Below are 26,519 nucleotides of genomic sequence, written 5' to 3' on the forward strand. Positions count from 1 at the left end.
GACAATATTAACTCTGCTGTCTGAGAATCCCTTGCAGACAACTGCAGTGGATGGAGACAATCAGGTCATTTATGCACAGCAGTGCCCAGAGGAGAAATGACTGCTGGGAGGAGCACAAAAAGAAGAAATGCCATGGTACACCTGCATCAGCACATCTGGACGCCTTCATCTGCCCTACCTGCAACAAAACATGTCTCTCCTGTATCAGTCTCTACAGTTACAGCAGGACCAATTGCTCTTCAAGGGTTTGACATCACCCCCAAAGGCACACTCTTCCATTGCCTCCCAAGATGGACAGATGCCAAGAACATCAGCACTTGTTTTACACCAGGCTCTGGTTGGTGGAAATTCTAATAACCCAACCAAGCAGCTCTTGCAAGTCTGCCCACCCTAGATCACATAGGAAAATAGGAAACTGCCTTATACTGAGCCTGGCCATTCCCCACACCCCATGTGCACTGACCTGAGATACCAGCAGTGAACGGTTTCAAGAGAATTTACCCCTTCATTGGCTTACACAGAGTAGAAGGGGCTTTTGTCCCATATAGCACTCCAGGTGTTGGGATACAGGGTTTTCCCCAAATCTGTTTTTCATGGGTTTTTTAAAAGACCATTAAAATTATCCATGGTGGAATAGAGCAAAAATGATCAAGAAGGGATTTAGTCCCAGTTTCGGACCAAAATCTGTAACAGCTAAGTCTGTACAAAAGTAGTCTCAAAGAGCAAACTGTGACACCCTTCCTGATTATTTTTTATCCTCCTGAGATGATAATACCATGTAGTATCCATTGTTTATGGCTCTCCATACAAAAGTATCTGAAGAAGTGTGCATGCACACGAAAGCTTATACCTAAAACTACTCAGTTGGTCTCTAAGGTGTTACATTTTAATTTTTAAATTCTTTTGGAAGGATTCTTTTAAAGACTTTCTTAGATCATATAATTTTTTTGAAGACTTGATTCTTTTAAGGGAGTTTTTAGGTTTTTAAGAAGAGTCTTTTTAATATCCTTTTAAAGAATTGTTTTAATTTATTTTGACTTCAGCAGACCAACACAGCTACCTACTTGAATCTCATACAAAGGTTGTTATGGAGAAGTCTGTTTGCACTTTCTTTCAGTTTTCAGTAGATGCACAGCCCATAGTTTCCTGCTAAAATCTGGTAAATTTTCATACCACCCATGTTCTGCACTGGTTGGTTGGGTTTTCTGTCCCACTTTTGTTGCGCTATAGCTCAGGTGTGCCCCTCGAGACGGCAAACTCTGGGGGAGCATCGCAGAACTAATAAAGCAGAATGAGGTGTGGACAGTCCAATATATAACCTCCCTGCTCATGCATTATTATTCCATCAATGACATCTTGCAGAAGACTCCCGCAAAAAAAACTCACCACTCTGGCGAGGACTGCTCCACGTGAGGGCATAAACCATTCTGCTATAAATATACAGTATACACAAATAAATCGAAATTTATTACAGCTGTATGGCACTGAACCCGGGACTCCCACCTTTTAAACGGGTTTTTTTTACAGCCTTTAACAGCTGTATGTCAGGCAGAAAACCAACACGAGCTTCTCCTGGCACGGAGATACATTGGGGAGGAAAACTGCTCCTGGTGATGATGATGATGATCTTGTTATTATACTTGTTATTACTCTGTCCATATAAAAAGTGGCAACCCTAAACTGGAACACCGCACCTTACGCCTCTCGTACATTTACACATACAGAATAGGGGATCTTCGTGGGCGTGTTTAAAAGCATGCGCGTCGCAGGGGGATCGATGATTCGGTACTCGCACCCCTTCGCCTAGCTCGCGAGCGCGCGGCGGTCAGTCCTAAGGGCGGAAAGCGGCGGAAGACGCGTCCCTGCTTCGTTTTGTGTTGTTCACTGAAGATTCGGGGATCGATTAAGTCGCCGACGCTTTGCCTTAGATTAAGCTCGCGCTAGCGAGTCCCTTTTCGAAGGAAAACAGCCCCGCGTCCTATTCGGCCGGCGGCGCGCGCAGTCCAACGGCGGACTGAAGCGAGGGACGAGTCCTCACAGCAAGAGCGTCAGCTGACTGACTGGAGCCGCGCGCGGGGCGAGGGCTGCGGCTTCAACCCGAGGCGAGGGCGCGTCCGCGAGGGCCGCCCGGACCCCACCTCTCGCGATGCTGCGGTGGCTCATAGGAGGGGGACGCGAGCCGCAGGGATTGGCCGAGGTAAAAGGAGCGGTTGGTGTGGGCTCTTGTGAGAGACTCTCGAGTCTCATTTCGGAGCCCTGCGCGCCGCGAAGGCAGCAACCGGCTCTTGCTCAGTGTATTGCTGGCTGGAGAAAGGGCCGCTTCCTCAAATGACGCGTTCAAAACACGAACGCTTGATAATACTGCGTGGGCGCTTGTTGTTTTCCTCCGATAGTCTTTGCAGTGATGATAATAATTAATTTGGTGATGGCTATATTATTAGTGTGCATAGATTAAGACCAGTCTTGGTGGGTTCAGATTGCCAACAATATATCAGAATTTAAGCTATTATAAAAGAATTGCTTCCAGTATTGCCTCCCACAGTGGCCACTCAGAGATGCCTGTGATGTTCACAAGTAGCACATGGTAAATATAGTCATTTAGTGCTTGCTTTCTGGCAATTAGGCATACTGTCTCTAGACGTGGAATTTTCCTTTTAGCTATGATAGATAAGTCATTTGTAGAGTAATGTAATTCTCCATGAAGCGAAGCCTGATCCTTAAAAGAATCCATCTGTGCTAATTTGCATCACAACATTCTGAGGTAATGTTCCTTTACTCAAGTCAGCCTTGTAAAATCAAAGCATTTACTAGCTGCCTCCACCCCACCCCAATGTATTAGTCTGCTGAGGACTAGCAGAGGAGGGATTTTGCTGGCAGCCCATTTGGTTTCTATACTGATCACAGAGGAGGGATGGAGCACTTCATTCCTTTCTTACTGCTCAGAATTCTAGGTACTCGTCCGCATACTGTGCCTTAATGCTTATCACTGGACAGCAATAAGTATGCTTATTATTGCTGGTGCTTAAATACAAGACTGAGTTAAGTATGTGTTCCGGTGGGGGCACTTGGTTTTGTTTATAACCTATCACTAATCAAATGAATTGATGGCCTGAGCTCTATTGGAAAAGATACAGAAAATAAAGACATTTATATATTGATACCATTTCTAATAAATCTTAATGTATTTCTGAAGAAATTATGTTATGTTTTTTCTTTGTCCTTCCCCAACTAAAAACCACTGATTTGTTAAACTTTTCTTCCTAAAGAAGATGCTTCTCACCCCTTGATCATTTTAGTTACCATGTTCTGTAATTTACCGTACCTAAATGTGATAACCTTTCTGAGCAACTGGAACTGCATTCCAAATGTGGGTATAATATATAATGACAATATTTCATAGAATCGTAGAATTGTAGAGTTGGATGGGGTCCCAAGGGTCATCTAGTCCAACCCCCTGCAATGTACGAATCTCACTTAAGGCGTCCATGACAGATGGCCATCCAACCTCTGCTTAAAACCTCCATGGAATCATTATATTTATATATAATTATTGCATGCATATGTAATGGCAAACCATGACTTGGCATCATGAGCATAACGTGTGAGGGGAGATCAGAAACTCTTGATTTCAGTTTGCAGCAAACCATAGTTTGCAGTTATGTCTAAACCTGGCAAACATGGATCTCAAAGCCATGTTTGAGTAACAGCTTTCTGGGTTTGGCCAAAATGACAACTGATTTTCTACAGAGAAAGGGTAAATGGTCAGTGGAAGTCTGATGCTGCTTGTGATCATAATGTCAAACCACCGTATCAAGATACTGGCTGCATTTGGATTGGTATTAAGATATTGAGCTGGTTTGCATGTAAAGCTAAGCCAAACTTAGTGTGAACAGATGTATTCATGGAGAGGAGACTGACTGTTTTGCTCCTCCAGGCCTGCTGCTGCTGCAACACTGCTGTAAGCAAACACATGGTTTGGTTTAGTGTGTTGTCTGAATCCAGGCTTGTGGTTTATCACAACAGTTGTGATCTCTCTGAGAACCGTCATGCTCATGCATTCATGCTAAGCTATGGTTTGGCTAGCAGTATGTGAAAACCAGTTCAGTGGCCGCGTTTGGGTGATCAGATAATATGAAAATTGAACAAGTTTCATGTGCCTGCATTCAGCTGCTTTGTATGGTAAGTGAACAGAACTATAAAGTTTGCTGAGTCCCCGCTACCAGTTCCCCTTTTTAATCATATTTGGTACAGTTTAAGACCCCTTACCTCATCCAGCAGTAACACATGGCATATTGGTTCCTTCCTCCAGGATAAAATGCTGGAGGGATAGCTGCTTTATAGTTAGCACCATAGTTAGAATTTTAAAGCTATCACACTGTGGAGGATTATTGAGGAATAAATCATATTGCAAAAAAGAAAACAAGTAACTAGAAACATCTGTTGATTAGAGAGAGAGATTAAGATAACAAATTTGTTGATTTACAGTTTTATTTTTCTGACTTTGTGGATTTCTAGAAATCTGTACAGACCATTGGCGAAGAACAAACACAAAATCCCTACACTGAGCTGCTTGTACTGAAAGGTCATCATGATATAGTGCGGTTTCTAGTGCCAATAGATGATTACAGGTAATACATTACTTTCATAACCTCCTTTTGCACCATAGGGATGATTTCACTGCAAGTCTTAAAAATCAAATCTTCTGTTTCTTTTCCTCAGAACTGAAGAATATATGACAGGTAGCTTAGATCTAAAGTATACATAGGGAAGGGAAATTTTTGCAAAACTTTTAGGTGAAATCTAAGTAAAATATGCCCCCCCACTGATTTTGACTTAAATAGTATTCTTTGCCAAAGTATTGGCAGTTTACATACAAAATCTTAATGCATGAGTGAGCCATTTATTACAGAAATTACATTACATATTTTCTCTCAGTGCAGTACTGAGCCAGTGTTTAGGCGCTCAATCATCAGTGATTTTCCTGCCTTTGGCTGCAACTTCTTTATACTTCATATGACACAGTAATGTCAGAAAAAATTATCCCATAACCACCACAAACATTGTTGGACTTTGGTGCCTTTTAGTGCATTCCCTTTAATATAAAGTTTTACATTGAGAAAACTATCTTCATTATTAATTATTTTTATTAATACACTGCTTGTATGCCAAAATGGCTACTAAGTAGTTACATCTTCGCATTCAGATGTAAAGCTACACGCACAAGCAAACATGAGAAGAGCTGAGCCTTAGGCTTGTGCACTTCCTTTTCTCTCTCTTTCCCACTTCCTTCTCCTTGCACTTCATGGCTTCTAAGCTGACTTCCTGTTGTCACCAAGCAGCTTGAAATATATCTAAAAATATGGGGGAAATGCAAAGCTGGTTCAAAATACTGGGTGCTTTATAGTCATATTAGCAAAATGCTGTATATGTACCGAGAAAAAATAATGCTTTTATCTAATATAAGCAGTAAAATAATGCTTATTCTTTGACTAGTTTAATTTGGTAGGTATTCCAACTTTTTAAATCTTTTGCGTGCATATAGTCATTAAGAGCATTGTTTTAACCAGGCACCACCACCTTGTTTGATTCTTTCCAATAGCATTAGCATTGTTACTTGGTTTCTGAAATGGTTTTATTTAGTTTTCATAGTTTTTTCATTGCATTTTTGTCGAGTGTTGTAAGCCAGGTTTCACGCTTCAGCTCTTTAGATAATATCATCTTATTGAGAATTTTGCAGAAGGATTTTCTTGTTTTCTCGGTGGCTCAGCTAAAACCAGTGAGTGGAAAATTTTCTCAGATTGGTTTCTGAAGATACTAAATAAATCCTGTATCAACCTAACCGACAGCTGCTTTTCACTTCTTTTCTTTTGTGTTTTTGAACATGAAGAGAGGGTCATATTGATTGCAAGATCACTAAAGAAGGCTAAGCCTCAGCAAGAGTCTTCCAAAAAATGGAATGAGATAAAATTGCAAGTAATACTCTAGCATTTGACACATTAAACTAGACTGAATTCATAACACACTTTAAGAATAGCTTTTTCTGTTGCTCGTTTGACCATTTCTTGCTCCTCCAGGAAGCAGACAAGGTTATAGAGGATGGTGATCATGACTGGAAAAGAATCAGGTGACCCATGAAACACCAGCTTGGTGAAAAGAATCCATTTGTTGGATTGGTAGTTCAGCTATGAGCCCTCCATGTGAAATCCTGGGCTTCATATTTCAGACTATTTTAAAGACTGTGGTTCATTTTTGAATTGAGATATTAATAATAAACAACAACAACAACAATAACTTATTACCGTATTTTTCGCCCTATAAGACGCACTATTTCCCCTCCAAAAATGAAGGGGAAATGTGTGTGCGTCTTATGGGGTGAATGCAGGCGCCTTGGCTTCAGCGACAGCAACGCGAAGCTTCCGAAGCCTGCGCTCCAGAGGCTTCGCGTTGCTTCCGCTGAAGCCAGGAGAGTCTGCTCTTTGAGGCTGGCGGTGGGGGAAAGCAGCGCTTCTCCCATCGCCAGCCCCAGAGGATGGGGGGCAGCGGGAAGGCGCGCGACACCTTTCCGCTACTCTCCAACCCGGCTTTGAGGCTGGCGGTGGGGGAAAGCAGGCTTTTCCCCAAGGAGGGAGAAGGGACTGACTGGCGGAGTCCGTCCCTTCTCGCTCCTGTGGGCTTTTGCGGGAGATGGGGGAATTCCCCCACCTCCCGCAAAAGCAGGCAAAAGCCGTGCGCTCTTTAAAGGGGCTGCGCGGCTTCTGCTGGCTTTTCTAGGAGGTGGGGGAATTCCCCCACTTCGTAGAAAAGCCTGTAGGAGCCGCGCAGCCTTTAAAGAGCGCACCGCTCTTGGGGGCTTTTCCCCAAGGGGGGAGAAGGGACTGACTGGCCGTTTCAGTCCCTTCTCCCTCCTGGTCGAAAAGCCCGCAGGAGTTGCGCACGGCTCCTGTGGGCTTTTGCGGGAGGTGGGGGAATTCCGCCACCTCCCGCAAAAGCAGGAAGAAGGTCTTGGAGTAGCGCACAGGCTGCGTGCAGCCTGTCCGCTGCTCCCAGAGCTGCGGGGGGGGGGGAATCATATTTTTTTCCTTGATTTCCCCCCCTGAAAACTAGGTGCGTCCTATGGGCCGGTGCATCCTATAGGGCGAAAAATACGGTATTTATACCCCAGCCACTCTGGGCGGCTTCCAACAAAATATTAAAATACAGTGGTCTGTTAAACATTAAAAGCTTCTCTAAACAGGGCTGCCTTCAGATGACTTCTAAAAGTCTGGTAGTTGTTCTTCTCTTTGACATCTGGTGGGAGGGCATCCCACAGAGTGGGTGCCACTAGCGAGAACGCCTTCTGCCTGGTTCCCTGTAACTTGGCTTCTCGCAGTGAGGGAACCTCCAGAAGGCTCTCAGAGCTGGACCTCAGTGTCCGGGCAGAATGATGGGGTGGAGATGCTCCTTCAGGTATACTGGACCGAGGCCATTTAGGGCTTTAAAGGTCAGCACCAACACTTTGAATTGTGCTTGGAAACATAATGGGAGCCAATGTAGATCTTTCAAGACCGGTGTTATGTGGTCTCGGCGGCCGCTCCCAGTCACCAGTCTAGCTGCCGCATTCTGGATTAGTTGTAGTTTCCAGGTCACCTTCAAAGGTAGCCCCACATAGAGCGCATTGCAGTAATCCAAGCGAGAGATAACTAGAGCATGCACCACTCTGGCGAGACAGTCCGCAGGCAGATAGGGTCTCAACCTGCGTACCAGATGGAGCTGGTAAACAGCTGCCCTGGACACAGAATTGACCTGCACCTGGACCTGGACAGCTGTGAGTCCAAAATTACTCCTAGGCAGCGCACCTGGTCCTTCAGGGGCACAGTTACCCCATTCAGGACCAGGGAGTCCTCCACACTTGCCCACCTCCTGTCCCCCCAAAACAGTACTTCTGTCTTGTCAGGATTCAACCTCAATCCATTAGCCGCCATCCATCCTCCAACTGCCTCCACAGGACCTCACACAGGACATTGACCACCTTCACTGCATAATTGAAAACTGTTTTTAATTTTGAAGATTTAGACATTTTAAGGAACAGCTTCCACTAAAATCATGTTTTCATGTGTTTTTGCCCTGTGCTTATCTGTGAGATAATTTAAAGAATGGTTAGTGGTAACATTTTCTATTCTTTTTGTTTCTATATAAATGTAGCATTTCCTTTATATATATGTATCTAATTTTTGATTTGTTGTTTCCCAGGTTTGCATCTGCTGGTGATGATGGGATTGTATGTTTGTGGAATGCTCAGGTTTGTTTATGTTCAGAAATGCATTGCATACAGATGAAAATTAGGTGAAGTTTAAATTGGAGCTATTCCATTACACATGAGCTATCTAAATATAAAGTTAGTAATTAAAGATAATTGGATAATAAAAAAGGTCACAGAAGCAGTTGTTCAAACTTAAAAACTCCATTTTGTAAATAATCTTGAATGACCCTACTGAGTTTTTTATCTTATTCTCATTAGAAAAGTTGGAGACAAAATTGACTTTCAAATTTTAGGTTTATATTTTGACATCTTCCTGTGAAACTAAGGTAATGTCCCTGCAATAATAGTATAATTGCATGTTTTGTGACATTATCCTGACATAGAATTGCGTATATTATGTGCTAAGCATTTATTTCCTGACTTAGCAGTTATCTAGGTTGCTCTATAACTATCTGAAAGATAAAGGATAAAGTAAATGTGTGTGTAAGAGAGAGAAATGTTTTAAAGCTTTTAGTACTTGTGATATGTTTCCTTAATACTGGACTGTTCACTAACACAGAAAATGTCTAGAAGGATGCTGAATTTTATAAAAATTGAGATTTTGAATTATGTACATGCTAGGGCTGGGCGATATAGCGATATATCATCCAAAACTGGTTTGAAGTTCACATCATGATCATTGATTCTTAATATTTAAGCTAGCAATAAATGGCGAATCACAATGTGTGCAATGGCAGCGGCACAAACAGTGGCGGCCTGCGAGGCCTTGTGGTGGTGATAGCGATGGCAGTAGCAGCAGCGACCTGCGAGGACTCAGTGGCAGTGATGGGAGGCAGCAGCAGCAGTGGTGGCGGCCTTTGAGGCCTTGCAGCGGCAACAGAAGATGGTGGCAATAGTAGAGGCAGCCTGCGAGACCATGTGGCGACACAAGCAGTGGGGCTTGCAAAAGCTTGCCGTGGTAGAAAGAAGTGGCAGCAGCCTGCAAGTCCTCCTGGTGGTAGTGGGAGGCAGTGGCAGTCTGCCTCAGCAAGGCCTTGAAGGCCACCTATTCTTCTGCTACTGCCTCCTGCTGCCACTGCTACTGCCACCACCACGACAAGGCCTCGCAGGCTGATGCTGCTTCTGCCACCTAGCAGGCCTGCTGGCAGTCTTGACAGTCCCAAATTATTTGTATTCACTATGACTCATCACTGTACTTTGGATTGTCATGAATACCACCATTTGGTAGCCAAGCCCCGAACCAGAGTCTCATTTGGATTCATTTTGGCTTGCCTACTGCTGAAAGTGACCATAAAGTGATTGATAATATCATCATTTATCAGTTTTAGACCATAAGTAGTAGCAGTTGCCAGGACATTGTTCTGTTCGCCTCTGCATAGTTTCTTCCTTATTTCAGATATCGTGATATATCACAATGTTTAGCTGGTGATATATTGTGACATTGAAAACCAGTTATCACCCAGCCCTAGTACATGCTTCAGTCCATAATTCCATGGCAAGTTCTTGACCTTGTTTCAGTGCAGAAGTTTTAGTGTCAGTTAGGACTGTTACCTTCTTGAAATCGTTAATTAATTAATTTATTTAAAATGTTTATAAGCCATGTAATACTTTAAAAATCTCTAAGCAGCCTGCAACATAAAAACAGTAAGTGGTACAAAAATGAAGAAAATACAACATAAAACCAGTAAAAGCAGTATTTCCAGTTACACATTGTTCCATTAAATCACATCCCAGTGGATTATGCTGTTATGTGCATTGGTCTATAACATTTTATTTCATTCAGATCATTAAGATGTCTTTTTTGTTTTCCAGACTGGAGAAAAGCTATTTGAGCTACATGCACATACACAAAAGATTACTGCTCTTGCATCTTTTCCTCTATCAGATACTTGTGAAGAAAAATGTCACTTGATCTTGACAGCAGGTGCTGATAGAACTGTTATTGTATCCTTTAATCTGACCCAGACCCCAACTCTTTGTGGGAGGGAGATGTGCTGCTGGTACTCCTTTCCCTCCAACATTTGTGTGGCGGGTGACAGTGGTGGACCTTGGGGCCTCAAATTTCAGTGGCACCCTATGCTACATCCCTATCTGGACAGGGATAGCCTAACTACTGTTGTCTATGCTCTGGTAACCTCAAGGTTAGATTCCTTCCAATGCATTATATGTAGGGCTGCCTCTGAAAATGGTCCGGAAACTTCAGCTAGTGCAGAATTCAGTGGCCAGGTTGCTCACCGGAGCAAGACTGTTTGAGCATATTACACTGATCCTAGTCCTACTGCAATGGCTACCAATTAGTTTCCAGGCCCAGTTCAAAGTGCTGGTTTTCATCTATAAAGTCTTAAGTGACTCAGGACCACAATACCTCAAGAACCACCTCTTTCCATATGAACCTACCTGGACCCTGACTCTTCTGAGGCCCTTCTTCATGTGTCGCCTCCTCAAGCGGTCCGGAGGGTGGCAACAGGAGAACGAGCCTTCTCTGCAGTGGCTCCCTGTCTGTGGAATGCTCTAGGCAAAAACATTCCTTTTTAACCAGGACTTTGGTTGATCTGATTGACATCCTATGCCCTTTTAAAAATGTGGCTCTTTTGGGGGGGTGTTATTGGGTTGTTGTTTTTATTTTGAATATTTGTATTGTGGTTTTTATGTAGATCCACCCTGAGACTTCTGGGCATAGGTCGGTATATTATTATTATTGTTATTATCAATAATAATAATAATAATAATAATAATAATAATAATACACTTGTGCTTGTGCATCTCCATTTCTATAGTTCTGCCTTTGAATATGGATACATGCCTTAAACTTGTTGTAGTCTTGAGATCCTTAATGAATGAAACCAGGTTTGGGATTGTGACAATGGTAGGCAAGTTCATAAAGTATCCTGCTTTCATTCCACAGTAAAGGTAAGAAAAATGAAACTGGCTTTGATTTGTGTGTACTGATTGTGGCAGTTAAGGGGCAATTCATGTGATTTGCAAATCTGAGGTATTTTTATTTATTTAAAAGCATGCACCCTGCTAGGGCTGAGCAATGTCGGGTTTTCAACATTGTGATATATTACCAGCTTAACATTGCAATATATCTATATCATGATGTCTGAAATAAGGATGGAACTATGTAGAGGTAAAGCCCTGGCAACTGCTCTACTTATGGTTCTAAAACTGATACACTTTACTTACCTTTAACATATGGTGTTACAACTGTTATTTTATAGTACAGAGCAACAGGGGTGGCAGGAATCATGAGACAAGGGATGACTGGATTCACAGTTTTTCCCACGTTACAATTCTTTTACATAGTACACACATTGTACAGTGGTACCTTTGGTTACAAACACCTTGGGTTACAAACACTTCGGGTTACAGACTCCACTAACCCGGAAGTAGTACCTCAGGTTAAGAACTTTTTCCCAGGATGAGAACAGAAATCACGCACTGGTGGCACAGCAGCAGTAGGAGGCCCCATTAGCTAAAGTGGTACCTCAGGTTAAGAACAGTTTCAGGTTAAGAACGGAAACAAATTAAGTTCGTAAGCAGAGGTACCACTGTAATTTCCCATGTCAAATATTATGAAACCATTACCACAATGTGGACTTTACAGATTTTGGATGATGTATCGATACATCACCCAGCCTACACCCTGCTTGACTTAGTAAAATAAACTCCAAGTAGCTTACAAGAAAAAACTAATATAAAATGAGTTGTATCCAGTGATGTAGCTCCGCTGACAGTAAAGCTTCCATCAGTGGAAAACGTAGGGAATTTTTTGTTGTTCCATCTGCCCTCTTCTTGTCTTCATGTCACAGAGCTATGTTCAAGTATCATGGCCTTTATGACTAGCTACTTCTGTGAATCATGAAAAGTTAATTTTATACCTCTGAAAAGCTGGAGAATTTCATTGGTCTTGGAATTTACACCACTAGAGACCTTCTCTTGATATAACGTGTATCTTTTTAATAAAACATCTTATGGAAAAGCTTGTTGTATATACAGTATTTGACATAAAAAATATTTTAAAAGACTTGAACAAAAGTTTAGTAATAAGATGACCGGTTTTGTGTCTGCCTCATATCCTCCTTTGTATGATCTTGCAGTATCAAGCACCATGGTCCATCAACTTTTCTTTGTAGTTTATAAGCACAAGAAATGTTGCTGGGAAATAGAATTTCAGGTTGATTCTGTAATAGTCAAACCCTTACTGAAAAAGCTGGTGGCAATCTTACTGAAAATTTTTCCTAAAGAGCTTTGTTATGAGACATGATATGATTATTTGACTTGGTTCTACAGTGTTTGACAGTTCTTCAAAGGCTGGATGTATGGCTGTCTGGAGGGAGTGATCTGTGTGTTTGGAACCGAAAATTAGATCTCTTGTGTAAGACAAGTCATCTTATTGATGCAGGTAAAAATGTAAATGACTCATTATAGCAGCTAAAGTTAAGTAAAATGGATCTATATAATGACACAAAATCAAATTGGCAAAGTCCCTTTAATTCTAAAGATAACATATATTGAAGCTGACCTCTATTTTTAAAATGTCAGTGTAATCATTTTTGAATTAAGAGCACTTGGAGCCTCATGTGTCCTATGAATTGTAGAATATGTCAAACTTCAGTAACTGTATGTTAACTTAACTTAACTGAGCTGGGTCGGTATATATAAATCACTAAATGAATATATATTCCTTTAGAAATTAAATTAGGTTCTTCCACTGCCATCTACTGTAGGCATTAGATAAATGCTGTAAGATTCCACCCAACCTTATAAGCAAAATACAGAAATGTAACTGGAATATAATAAAGAAATGTGATGCTTATAATAATGTAGGAATGTGCTGCAAAATGTTTTTGATTTGCAGATGTACAAAGGTGTTTTAAAAGTTTGCACACCATAATCTGCTCTGTAGTTTTCAATGAGGACAGACTTGCTGAATTGCATGTCCTAAAAACAGAGGGAAAAGGCTTTTATGAAAATATAAGGGAGATTTGTATAGCTTATCCCCTCCCTCCATTTTTTCTTAGGAAAAACTTTATGGAAATTCATGATTTGAGTAACCTTCCTGTGAGAAAGTCAGATAGTGTTTTATAATTTTGTGAAATAATTATAATAGATTGAGTGTGCATGCACTTTTTACTTGTAATAAAATATCTTGCTGTCTATCCCCCCCATCTTCTTAATAAAGATATCAGTGCTATGATAGAATTGCCTAAAAATTGTGTGGCAGCAGCAGTTGGCAAAGAACTGAGTGAGTATTGCTATATACTGTATAATAAATATTTGAATGTTGTTATTAGCTGTGTGTTCTGTATGTTTTAAAATGTGGAGGAACATGCATTGTGTCTACCGGGGTTAAGATTCAAGCACCTGTGCACTAATTCCACTTAATCCTGGAGCCTTTGTGTTTGTATTACTGTCCCTTGATATAATGCTGTTGTATATTTTAATGATTTCATGCAATGGTTGAAATTAAGGAGGGCAATCAATATTTATTTGGTATGTTGGTACAGCAGTACATTGCACATGGAAAGCAGCAGTCCTTGAGGGAGCTGCAACAAGAAGAGTAGGTTTTTTAAAAATATATATATTTATTTCATTTTCTTAATATACAAAACCAAATAAAATATTGAGATCTTAAAGTCTTCAACAGATAGTTTTTGTAAATACATACCATGCCAACAGCTTTGGTCTTAGATTTCCAAACACTTGTCTCTTAACTATCTATCCTGTAATACCCCCTTCGTGTTTAAAAGGACTTAAATTTTGCAGGAGCAAGCAAAGTACCACCTGCCCCATTAGTCAGGTGACCAGTGCTTTCAGAAGTGACAGGGCTACTTATCTGTTCAGCACACAAGGATCTCCCTATCAGAATTGTAGTCGCCTCTGCTTGTAGAGAAATAATTCTTTCTGAAGAAAACTGAGGCTGTGAGTGCTGATGGAAGTGGAGCCAAATTGGCAGGACCACAGAGAACCCAGAAACATTATCATGCTCAGGGGAACCCTAAAGTTGGCAGTAGTCTTTTGTTTTTTAAATCCACAAGTCCTCCCAAAACAACATAAAGAGTGTGCTCTTTGTGCTGTTTTGGGAGGACGTGTGTGTTTAAATTCTATATTATTTTAATTTAAAAAAACCTACTGTCAACTTTAGGGTTCCCCTGAGCTTGATAAATAGCCACTGCATGCTCAATAGCCACAAAATGTTGAGTGTCCTTAGAAAAGAAAAATAGAAAACGAGGTGTGTGGGCAAAAGAGTATTCTGGAGGAGAATGTGCCAGCCTGCCTGGAACTCTGAAAAGTAACATTCCTGTTAGGTGAGGCTACACTGCAACATTTTGTTGCAGGTCCTAATTATATGTATTCTCATAAATGCCAAGCTGTTGCCTGCCTTTCTCTTTGAAGTCATTCTTAGACTGAAAGCTTCCAGAGATGGAACTGAATGGGATGTCATCGAAGTGAAGCGCCTTCTTGACCATGAGGACAATATTGTATCGTTGGTCAGTGTCAGTGGTAAGACTGTTACTAATTTAATTGCTAGTAACTCATGACACATTTTTAAATTACAAAGTTTCTTATGTTGCTTCCCAAATGTAACTAAATGTTTATCTGAAGTTTTTATTATTTGAGATGCAGCTGAGTTGATTTGTGTTAAAACTTTTTCTTTTTTCAAACATCTCTGCACAATAGATTTGCCTGTACCTAAATCAACATGAAGTTGCTTGTCTGTTTATTGAGATAGCAATCAAAATACAGTTACGCTTAACTGATTTCAATTAAACCTACATGTACAGTGACTTCTTTTTTATTTGGAATGAAATGCATAATGTTTTCATTGGTCTTAAAATAAGTGTGTGGTTATATTTTGGTCACATCCTTCTTCTGGACAGGGTGCAAAGCTCTTCCCTGCCCATTTTAACCTTGAAATAAGCATGAGGTGGGTTTGGCTGAGAGAGGGTGATTGGCTCAAGGTCACTCAGTAAGCTGCATGGCTGAGCAAGGATTAGAACCTGGGTCTCATCAGTTCTAATCTAACCGCTACACCATATTGGCTCTCTTAGTGTTAAAGTCTTTAGGTAAAGGTAAAGGGACCCCTGACCATTAGGTCCAGTCGTGACCGACTCTGGGGTTGCGCCGTTCATCTCGCTTTATTGGTCATGGGAGCCAGCGTACAGCTTCCGGGTCATGTGGCCAGCATGACTAAGCCGCTTCTGGTGAACCAGAGCAGCGCACGGAAACGCCGTTTACCTTCCCGCCAGAGCAGTACCTATTTATCTACTTGCACTTTGACGTGCTTTTGAACTGCTAGGTTGGTAGGAGCTGGGACCGAACAAGGGGAGCTCACCCTGTTGTGGGGATTCGAACCACCAACCTTCTGATCAGCAAGCCCTAGGCTCTGTGGTTTAACCCACAGCGCCACCCGCGTACTGTAAAGTCTTTACAGTACAATTAATAATCTTAATCCAGAAGAGTCAATTTAAATGTGAAAGCAGTGTCTTGTGTTTAGCTTCATCTCCAGTATGAAACATTGCTGTGGGATCAACAACTTTCACCATACTTATCCAGGATATATATGAGATGTCCCTGCAAAACCGTAATTATTCTGATATTCTCAGGGTGGGGGTGCAGGGCTGGTGGATTAAAAACAAAACAAAAAACACTTCTGGACTCAGAGTTGTCTTTTTCCCCCTCTCCCCCCATCAGCTCTCTGCAGTGCAAAAGTGAGTGTGCAGCCTTCTGCTGCGCTTGAATTTTGTGCAATTGCTTGTTAGACATGATAAGAGTAGTTTTACTATTTTTGTTTAGATTGTATTTTTTCTTTAATTTTTATTGCATTTCTTATTTTATGTGCAAAGGGTGCTTCCACGTTTGGCTTTCTCCTCCAGCTACCGGCTAGAGTTTTACTTAGGCTTGCAAATAGTTGTCCCATGTGGCCAGTGAAATTTACCAGTACCTTCAGGCGACCAGGCATTACAGCCACTAATGTCTATTGTAGGTTTGTGTAGGTGGGACAGCAGGCTGGTAAACATTTTGGTAGTCTAGTAACCTTGGCTGGCTTTGTTGCTAAAGTCTGTCAGAGTCCTGTCCTCCCGAGTTAGTTGGAAATGGGCCAGGCAGAGCCCAATTTGCATTGACTTTGCTTGTTATCTGATTAGCTTGTGAACCTCTGTGTAAATAGGTGTTTATGCAAACTCTAATATTTTTGGTGCCTAGATCTGACTTTTGCAACTGGCTCTCATGTTGGTGAGCTGATAGTCTGGGATGCATTGGACTGGACCATGCATGCATATGAACGCAGATGGGATGCTTCTCTTCATGTTGACCCACAACAAGAAATAAAATTATCGCACAGTCAAAATGAAGTTTCAATTCAACATTTAGCTTCTGATGAGGAGGTGAACGTTTTAAACAGTATTAAAAAAAGAGACTTACAATTGTTTCCTCTGTGCCTGGTTAAAAAAATGCTGATTTAGTATGTACTTATGCTTTATTTATTTTTACATCCCAACAAGAAATGCAGATTAAGAGTCCTGAGCGAAAGGTTAATTTTAGAACTTGTCTTAGCTTTGTAAATTTCAGTGAACTCCTACAGGATCAATCCAATGAAACTACTCCTGTGAGAATCCCATTAAATGATTGCAGAATTTCAGTCATTTCAGACTTGAAATGGAGTGTGTTTTGGGGTTTGGGCACTGAATAGAATAGGACAAGGAACACAGCATGGCTGCCAGATTTGCAATGCGTGCTGTATTCTTCACAAAAATAATGTGCATTTCCGTTAAGTTAGCAATTATTAGATTAGTAGAAGTCAAGTAGATATCTTTTTTTGGATGCAATTTCATCAATTTCTGAGCATGGTCAATTTTTGCTTGTTGTTCTTCTTAGCCCCACAGTGCCAAGATCAGAAGTGAGAGATGCTGTCAAAGACCTACATCTGGTCTTTGTGCTGTGGTGTTCACCCTTAACTCCAATCTTAACCCTTAGTGTTTAGTCTGGAAATAACAGATCTCTGCACCTGATAGCATATGACATCAGCTGACTGATGGGCGGGTGTGGTTTGCCCAAAGTGGCCCAGCAGACCTAATTAGGATTGTGGGATTCCCTACCCACGTTAGCAGCTGGGACAATACAGCAATGTTTTGTTGCAGGTTTACTAACTTACTTTAGAGCACATTGTGTTAGGCATTTTTTAATGCTTGTAGGTTGTGGTTCTGCCATAAAAACAATAGCATAAAATATACACATTATACTGTCATAAAACGCAAAGGAACACAGTGGCCCTGTTCAGGTGATTAAATCTCATCTTAAAAAGCTGAGATATGAACAAGCATAATGTACCCATGGCAGCCACTTTGCTGCTCCCTTGTTTGAGCAGGGAAACAAGCCAGGAAGCCTCACTTAACTACCATTTTTGTTTAACTGCGTTTAGCTTTTTATTTGAATGGTTATGTTTTTAAGTTTTTATTGGTTTTAATATGTCACTTTGAGTAACGCAATAAGAAAAGCAACTAACAAATACAGAATAATAATAATAATAATAATAATAATAATAATAATAATAATAAATTAATCACAGTTTCCTGATAATTTCCAAATGGTGAAACTGTGGTTAATGGCTTCCAAATAAGTCGTAATACAAAGTTATAGTTTAACATTGGCTTTTAATTTCCTTTCTTACTTCAAAGCCATAAATCATAGCTACTGGTTCAGTTGTAATGGCAAGCTATGGCTAAATGAGACTTCCTGGTTTGTTTTCCTGCTTGCACAAAGGGAGAAACAAAGTGGTCATGTGTGGCTTCTTCATATCTCAGCTTATTAAGCTGAGATTTCTTTGACCAAATGCACCCAGTCAGTAGTAAATCTGTTAAATTGTAGTCAGCAGCAGGGGGCTAGAAAGAAACTGAACACATAGGCCAGCAAAGGTCTGGCAGAACAAGGTTTTTACAAACCTACGGGCCTTGAAAAAGGTTGTGGATGGAAATAGCTGGCTGTGCTTTATAGTTTATTAGATGCCACCGACAGCAATAGGATTGTAGTATTTATATGAATTGAGGCATAATGCAAAAACTATTTTAGTAATTATAGTGGTAATTACAGTTTAAGGAGCTACGCACCTCTTGCCTTCTGAGCCATTTGGTTTAGATTGAAAGGTAACAGTGTCACAGTCCTCCTGGAAATCCATTACACAACGTAATATGTCTGCTTTGTTAAGATGTTCTATTGAATTTTCTTTCCAGTGTGTGTTCGCTGCTGTTGGAAAGGGCATATACGTGTATAACCTTCAAATGAAGCGTGTGATTGCCTTCCAGAAGACTGCTCATGACTCCACTGTCCTGCACATTACAAAAGTTCCAAACAGGTGCAAGTTACACTAAATTTTTCATACGCTGAAAATGTAAGCACCAGAAAGATGAAGAGGGCCACACTTGATGTTTGTTCATTTCACCCAACCCCCCAACCTTTCATTATAAAATATTTGAGCAACCATTGACCTGTTATATTTTGCTTCCCTGGCTGCATGATAATCCTGGTCTTTAGCCTGAATTGCTCACTTATTTATTTTTAAATTGCAGTACTGAAATTCTGATGTACAATTAACAAAAAGAAACCCATTCATGCTCATTAAACACATTATTGCTAACATTGGATGCCATGCTGCAGGCGGTGCCACAACAATGCCGTAGAATGGAGGTCAGGAGGCGGAGGTGGGAGGGATTTTAGGGTTGCACAGGGCACTGCTGAGATTTGAGAACCCAGACTCCACCACTGACCAAAGATCTCTCCCAGCAGCAGCACGTAGTTATTAAATAGCACTAGGACAAGAGCGGTCTTTGTGGCAATGGATTTACTCCACACTCAAGACAGGCAATATCTCCTGCCTGCCTTCTTTGACAGGGACTGCCAGAATCACCTCTGTTGTCGATGTTAGTTGAATCTGGGCTGATGTTCAGCAAGGTATCCTTCAGAAAGCAGGCCCACTGGGAACATTAATTCTAAACATTAGGTCACAATTAGAGTCTTTGTTTTGTGAAATTCTGCTAATGACGCTCCGGTAATATGATGGTTCTGCATGACGCTCCAGTAATAAGTAAGTCACATTTGGTTTACAGGCAAATAATCTCCTGTTCAGAAGATGGCAGTGTTCGCATATGGGAATTACGAGAAAAACAGCAGCTTACAGCTGAACCCGTTCCTTCAGGTCTGTATCCAGAATGAGGATTGTTTACACAATATCTGAGATAGAAGGAATATGCTGGTGAATGCCAGTAGAGTGACCAGGGCTGCACAAAATTAAAATGTTATTTAGTCACGCTGCTAAATTTGTTTGTGTGAAAGTTGCTCAGAAAGCAAGAGAGACATTTTAATGTGAATGTACATGTAGCCATTTTTACACAGCTGTTCTCATATAGAAGCTTGTAAGATAATGACCATTGAGTTGGCTGGATAGAAGTATATTTATGTTTGCCAAATATATTTAGTTTGACAGCATCCCATTTTATATGCCTTGGTTAGCTTAAGGGCCATCATTTGACAGCCACTAGCTTGTGGTAACAAAACATCCCATGGCCCTTCTGATACGTTCATGGAGTTTGGTCATCCACTTGGTTTGAATGCCTGGATTTTGGCAGGAAGCAAACGAATGAAGAAGTAGAAACCTGATGTAGTCTGCAGGAAACTCATTTACTTCAACCAACTGTCTATTTTCCAGGTTTTTTCAGTATGTGGGGATTTGGAAGGACAAGTAAACAAGCCAGTCATACAGCTAAAAAGCCACCAGAGAGCACCACTGTTTTCTCCTTGGATCTCATTGGGGATTTGATTGGGCACTCTTTAGCTGTTCAGGTTTGTTGGAATTATTGCTGCCATTGTTCCTGTAACTATAAGGGTTATTTCTCTTAAACAGCTACATAGGGACTAGATTTATTTGAGACTGTATAAGGAGTCAGAGCTTCTTCCCTAATTGGATCTTGAGACATGCAAGTACAGTAGTCTGTGAAAACTGAAGTCTCAGCCTAGAAGGCATTCATTGTGTTCTTTTTGTGTTCTATTATGACACAAACCAGGGAAGAAAACTCTTACCTTGACTCTCAGGTGCCTCATATTTTGAGTGGTATGTTAGTTACAGTTCTAATAAACTAGAGGAACTAGAAATAGCAAACTACTTCATTCAACATTGTCTTTACTACATATGAAAATACTTCCTGTGCTATTCTCTACATGCTTACCCAGAAGTAGGTCCCACTAAATTCCATGAGACTTATCCCTAGGTAAGTGTGTATAGAACTGCAACTATAATTATGTATTTGTCCTGTTTGCACCAGTATTTTGGCATGTAAAATGAATCATGCAACTTGCTCAACATGCCCCAAAGTTGGGCTTGTTCATAAAAACTGCTTCTTATTGAGGTAACTTTCAGAAGCAGGCATAATATTCTTTTGTTTTGTTTTGTTTTGTTTTTTTAAAAAGTTTAAAACTGCTAGGCGTGCCCGTGCCCTTGAACATTCCTAAAATAGTTCATTGGGTCCTGGTTTTTCCTCTCACTTCTTGAATTTGTTTTAGGGGCACAGAATTGGCTCCATACTTCCTGCTGCTCTAGTTCTGTTTGGCTTATTTTATGATTATATCTTTTGCTGTCTCCCACATACTTGAGCCTAACCAGGTTGCTTTTATGTTCTTGAGGCGTTACCATTTTGGGCAAGTGTGTTACTTTATTTGACTTTATTTTGTGAATGTTGATAAAAAAAGTCTTATAGTTGAGTATATTGTATTGATGATACAGTTTTTGTTGTAGATGTTCCTGTACTTCAGTGAACATGGCCTGGCAACATGCTCTGCTGATCACCTTGTTATTTTGTGGAAAGATGGAGAACGAGAGTCGAGATTGCGCAGCTTACTGTTATTTCATAAGTTAGAACAAAGTGAAGATTTGCAGCTTAGGATCTAAAAGGACGTAAATATATGGGATAAAGGTATGGAATATGAATAATAGAAATAAGCTATTTAAAGTCTTAAGTATTTTTTAAAAAAACTTGTGTGTATTTTTTTTTCTGGAACCTTTTTTAAAAACACTTTAATCAGCATTGAGGAACTATTAACCCACAAGACTGCCAAGTTTTCCTCTATGACACTGCCAAAGACGGTGGACTGTGAGGTGCAGAAAGAGCTTATCTTACTCTCATAGAAACCACTGCTTTATATCAACAGCTAACTTTGGGAGAGGCCCCTCTTACCAGTGGATTCTGAAAGGGTTGTCTAGAGCAGTTGGGATAGTTTGTCAAATGTAAGTTGACTCATGTATTAACAGAAAACATGCACTCAATAGGGGCATGCCCAAACAAAAAGGTACTAAAACTGCTCTGAGGGAGGCATTGAATGAGATGAGCTTCTTTGATAACGTAGTCTTACACTGGTGCATTTTGTCTAATTGTAAGTTATATACCTTGAACCCCAGGATTTTTGTTGCATCTGTCTCAATTACTGTGTATTCTGCTGATGATGAAAAAATTGGATTGAATGAGAGCATGAAGAGAAGGCACACACATTTAACTGTAACAGAACTGGAGCTAAGGCTATGTGAATAAAAATGAATTAAAATTTAATCAGATATAGGCTTTGCTATTAGTACATAATGGAACTTATGAATACTGCAGTGAACACACCATTCTTTAAACAACACAATGTAGCATTATAATACATAGCAACGGAAGTTAGGTGCTGTTAGAGTTCTAACAAAAATATAGCTTCTATACATTTCTCTGCATGGAAAGTATATGAATGTTTTACAGTATTTTACATAACTTGATACAAAACATTGAAAAAATGTTGGCACATTATGTAAGCTACAATCATTTTTCATCAGTAGTAACACTATTGTTTACTTCACCTGGTTTTCCTCCTTGGACTCAGCACAAAAATATGGAGATGGCCAAAGTTTTTTTTTTCTTTTGGTAGGGCAGTGTAATACTTTATATCAGATCATATACATTTCATCATTAGAAGAGTCCCTTGTAATGTGCAGCGTTAAGTAATAGTTGACTAATTTGAAGGACCTTGTGTCACTGATAGTTCTTGTACTGACTTAGAAAATCATCAAATTGGCTAACTACTGGTCAAAAACTATAAATCATATTCTTTCTTTTGATAAGATTTTATTAAGGCTTTTCATGCTACAGTACAAAAACAGAAAAAGAGGAGGGGAAATGTGAATTCCTCTCTCAAAGGTAGATCTCAATCCTTGTCTCACACAGAAAGAGGTGGCCCCTCCCAACTCTCACCTGAAAGCTTCCTAATCTTCTCCCACCCTGGGAGATCTTCCCTGCCTCTCACACAGGGACTTTCACCTGCCATCCTCCACCTTCATTTGCATAAAATCCCCTCACTGACATTAAAAAAACAAACAAACCAGAAGCAGGAGCAAAGCAGAAAAGGGAAATAAAAAGTAACAGAAAGATAAAAATAATAAATGAAAAGAGAGAAAATGATAAGGAAAGATAAATAAATAAATAAAAAGAGCTTCCCATTCTCCGTCTGTCAGTTGTATATTAAAAAATTATTCAAAGTGTTCACTCCAGGGGGGTATCCTGAAACTTGAAATCATTTTCCATCGTACTCTGGAAAATAGCACAACTCACTAGGATTCACTCCTACAGGAGCCCTAGTGAAATGAATGGTAGGTGGGTAAGAATGCAACTTCCATCCATTTTTATGGGGCTTGCCCAAGAGGACCTCCCTATCCGTAATTTAAAAATGAATCTTATTAGGTCTATATTACTTTTTATTTAAAAAACCCACATCATTCTTAACTGGGGCTCTTGAAGCAGCTTGCATCAAATAGCAATACAACCTGAACCTTGTGTTTTTGTTCTGTTCTTAACGTTATAGACTATATTTAGCGTATACATTGTCTTGGGTCCTTGATATTAAGGTCACTGTCTTAAGAGTAATTACTATGGCTGCAATCCAGGACACTATAAAGGCACAGGGGCTTTCCTGTCCTCTATGAGGGAAATACAATGTATGAGCAGCCATTTCCCTTCTCATAGAAAGATAATAGGATGCCTCTGTACAAGTGTAGATTCTGGAGACCTTTTTGAATATGGCTTGAGGGTGTGCATATCTATCTAAGCAGGGTTTCTTTTCCTTATGGCTCATGTAAATAAGCATCTGTTACACACTGCTCCCCATTCTAGCAGGCAGATGTAAAACTGGAACTGTACAACATCACAAAGCATGATTGTGCTATTGAAGCAACAGATGCAACAAGTGCCAGTCCCTGACTTTAGTTGCTTGTATGGACTTTCACAGTATGGCTCACTGTCACCTGTTTAGAAGACAGAGAAGAGAACAGATTGGCTCAAATTTATGGGCTTCATTACTGCCTACTAAAATTTTATACAAAATTGGTTTAATAAGTAAAGCAGCTCCCAGGCCTCCTTGTGTATCTAGAAACCACAGTGTGTAGAGTCACCACATTACTGTGCAACTTTAGTAATGGAGCTACTTCTGTGGCTGCATTCCTATTGTGCATGCAAATGGCCTCCTAACATTTAAGTCCGCAGGAAAGCCAGCTTAAGGAGGGAAGCAGTATGCACAGACAGGTTTAGATCACAGAAATTGTACCATATACAAAAGAGAACAAAGTTGATAGTTAATTAACTAACTTTGTTATTAAAATAATTATTTTTCTCTAAGAAAGGACAGTTGAATTTGCTGTTTACCCCCTCAAATTTCTTTCTCCAATTGCTTTTTGTTTTGTTTTGTTTTAAAGTTCTTGGGTTACGTTTCACATAAAGGATATTTGCTGTAAACCAGGCTTCCCCAAAATGCTTATGTCTATCAAATGTTATTGATAGTTATTCTAGAGAAGCTAGCTTTTTGTAGAATTCTGCCCTCTTACATGGAGTTCATGTGTATAATTGATCCTGGCCTGCAAACAACTTAAACCAATCATATAATTTGACAAATTATAACAATTTGTTTTATATAAAATTACATTTAAAAGGATCCATTGTGCCACAAAAAGAGAATAGCTCTATAAAGCATATATTGGTTTCTCGATTATCATTTTTATATAAAAAAACAAAGTTGTGTAGAATTTAGAACAATTTAAAATTGAGAAACAATAGTCTTCTCCATGCTGCCCTGTTGGTTACTTCATTGTGAAGGAAATTGCCCCCTCTTGGGTTCATACCAGTAAGTGGTTCACAGTGTGAGTGGTAGGCTATGATGTTCCATATCCTCCCTTCAGCTTCCGTTATTGTTCTCTGAAGGAAGCCGGAGGCTCCTACACTTTAGCTCATCTAGTGTTTTCCAGTGTTTGTAGTTATTTGCCAAGTGTTGCATCAGAACAGGTAGATGTGCAAAAGCTGAGAGAGGAAGAGAAAAGAAATGCTTTACTGTCAAAGCCCAACAACTGAAAAAACATAGCGTCAACTTCAGGGAAGTGTTCTCACAGTGAATAGTCTTCAGCCTTTGTACTGAATTATTTAGTCAACTGCTGGTACTAAACAAAGAATAGTATATACAAAAAATTATACCTAGTTTTATTAGTGGCTAACTTTCTCCAAAAGCACAAGTGGGACCTGCAACAAAATGCTGCAGCATGGAATATGCTCCTGTTCAGGGTGCCAGTCAACCAGGCATGCTGTTTTTCAGGTTACTCAGCATACACACACCCCTCAAGTTTCCATTCCTGCATTGTCATGCTCAGTTTTTATTGGGCTGTTTTCCCAATCCTGCTGATGGCTTGTGAGTTGACAGTGTCATTTTGGCTACATAATTAGATCATTAGTTAGGAAACTGGAAAATAAAATTGTGCTCTGCGCTCAAACAGTTGCTGTAGAATATAGTTTCTATTTATTTCAGAACAGCAACCATTTAAAAATTATTGAAAAATAATCCAAAGCAATTTTGTAGTCCTTACTGAGCTGCCATAAAACATAGTAATCCCTAAAATCAGTACATTAGGGGAGGCTCTTTTTCACCTGCATTCACCATTAAAAGTACACATTCACCAGCAGTGTGCAATTTCCAATCACCCCAGCCTGAGAGGTTGTTCTATCTGCACTAGCACAGATTTCCCATGGGTGCTGGGTAACCCAGAACTTGGGCTTATTCTGTGATGCACAGTCCCTGGCCATATGGATTTAGACTTTCATATCCTACCACCTTTGGGGTGAAACAGTAAGAAATTTGTTCTTCCACAGACAAAAAAGAAAATGCAACTTCTCACCATCCCAAGCATCAAACATGTCCATTATGAAGTAATCAATGAAGGATATCTGAGACTTGGGGATGCTACAGGTGTTTCGATCGAAAACTGGCATAACAACTGGCAGACCCTGTCTCTTTTCTTCATCCGTCTGTAGAAAACAAAATAATTGTAGTCAGTTTGTGCAGCCAAAGCAAAGATTACACAATTTTTGGGGGGGTGTATGTGTGTATACCATATATGATCTTAACAGTACAGAGCAATAGCTCAGGAAAACAAACCCTACTTGCAGTTGCAATTAAAAATATTCTACCTGGAGCAGGAGCACAGAACTGCTATCCCCAAAATTATGAGAGAAAAAAATCCATGGGACCTGAAGATTAGTTTCTGCTTCAAACTATCCCAGAAGATGAACAGGCATTTTGCACATCATGGGCACATGTATGTAGAAAAGGAGGGTACAAATTGAAATAATCAATAATATCTCTTAAGTCCAGTTTAGGATTTTGCTGCTGCTGTTCCCATACAGGAAAATGAGCCAGAGGTAAAGAATGAACACTCAGCCTCAAGTGCTAAAACCAGTTGGACAGGGCAAGGTGAGCAGATGCAGTTCCAGAATGGTTTGCTTCAAAGGTGGCCGATTGAACCACTGGACTAGGGAATAGCTGTACACCAGGAAGCAGCTATGATGTTGTAGAGGCATGAAGAACTTCACTCTCACTCAAAAATATTTCCATCCTATTGCATCAGTGCAGCCTTCTCGGGCTATAAAGTCTCATGTATACTGCTTAGAAATGATAATGATTAAGTGGTATATAAATGCCTTCAATAAAAAATAAGTAAAGTGTCAATTCACAAATTGGTTCCTTCCATTTTCTCTACTTGTTCAGTGCACTGCATTGCCTTTCTTGGCTGTTCAAATAATCTACCCAGCCCCCCCCCAATAGCACTTCACATAACAGATTTCACAATTTGGGATTCTTTGACTGCATCACAATCATCCAAGTCTGATTTCATTATTTTCATGTTTTTTTTCAGTTACATAACACATTCTAATCAAAGATTTTCAGCAGA

The 26,519-nt window shown here is 40.2% G+C and overlaps 2 protein-coding genes across 9 annotated transcripts in view; one reads left to right on the plus strand and one right to left on the minus strand.

Moving 5' to 3' along the window:
- The first annotated feature begins 1,788 nt into the window (after window positions 1–1,788).
- On the plus strand, window positions 1,789–26,304 carry WDR41 (WD repeat domain 41). Of its 7 annotated transcripts, none has more exons than XM_083576209.1 (14): window positions 1,790–2,197; window positions 4,516–4,628; window positions 8,230–8,278; window positions 10,052–10,183; window positions 11,087–11,149; window positions 12,533–12,644; window positions 13,425–13,487; window positions 14,639–14,746; window positions 16,448–16,629; window positions 18,472–18,593; window positions 19,345–19,433; window positions 19,944–20,077; window positions 21,027–21,204; window positions 25,938–26,304. In XM_083576209.1, exons 1-13 carry the CDS (start codon window positions 2,147–2,149, stop codon window positions 21,177–21,179), a joined length of 1,371 nt encoding a protein of 456 aa, XP_083432335.1. In that variant the 5' UTR covers window positions 1,790–2,146; the 3' UTR covers window positions 21,180–21,204; window positions 25,938–26,304. The 7 variants fall into 7 exon arrangements, with proteins under 7 accessions (XP_083432337.1, XP_083432335.1, XP_083432336.1 ...); XM_083576210.1 differs by having other exon boundaries at window positions 25,948–26,304; XM_083576208.1 differs by having other exon boundaries at window positions 1,793–2,197; window positions 25,975–26,304.
- PDE8B (phosphodiesterase 8B) overlaps window positions 21,810–26,519 on the minus strand; it is a 46,390-nt gene continuing 41,680 nt past the window's right edge. For both annotated transcript variants that reach the window (XM_083576060.1, XM_083576059.1), the window contains exons 21-22: window positions 25,467–25,596; window positions 21,810–24,600 (exon numbers count right to left, since the gene is read on the minus strand). In XM_083576060.1, the coding sequence (XP_083432186.1) occupies window positions 24,479–24,600; window positions 25,467–25,596 (252 nt within the window). In that variant the 3' untranslated portion in view covers window positions 21,810–24,478. The remainder of the gene's footprint in view (window positions 24,601–25,466; window positions 25,597–26,519) is intronic.

The sequence above is a fragment of the Podarcis filfolensis genome (genome assembly GCF_964270895.1).
Source record: "Podarcis filfolensis genome assembly, chromosome: 11".
NCBI lineage: Eukaryota > Metazoa > Chordata > Lepidosauria > Squamata > Lacertidae > Podarcis > Podarcis filfolensis.

Excerpts from the sequence above, each read along its gene's own strand:
- WDR41 (XM_083576211.1), top strand. The coding sequence starts at position 2,147 with ATGCTGCGGTGGCTCATAGGAGGGGGACGCGAGCCGCAGGGATTGGCC. Across the intron at positions 2,198-4,515 it reads AGCCGCAGGGATTGGCCGAG|AAATCTGTACAGACCATTGG; the intron begins GTAAAAGGAGCG and ends GTGGATTTCTAG. Across the intron at positions 8,279-10,051 it reads TATGTTTGTGGAATGCTCAG|ACTGGAGAAAAGCTATTTGA; the intron begins GTTTGTTTATGT and ends TTTGTTTTCCAG.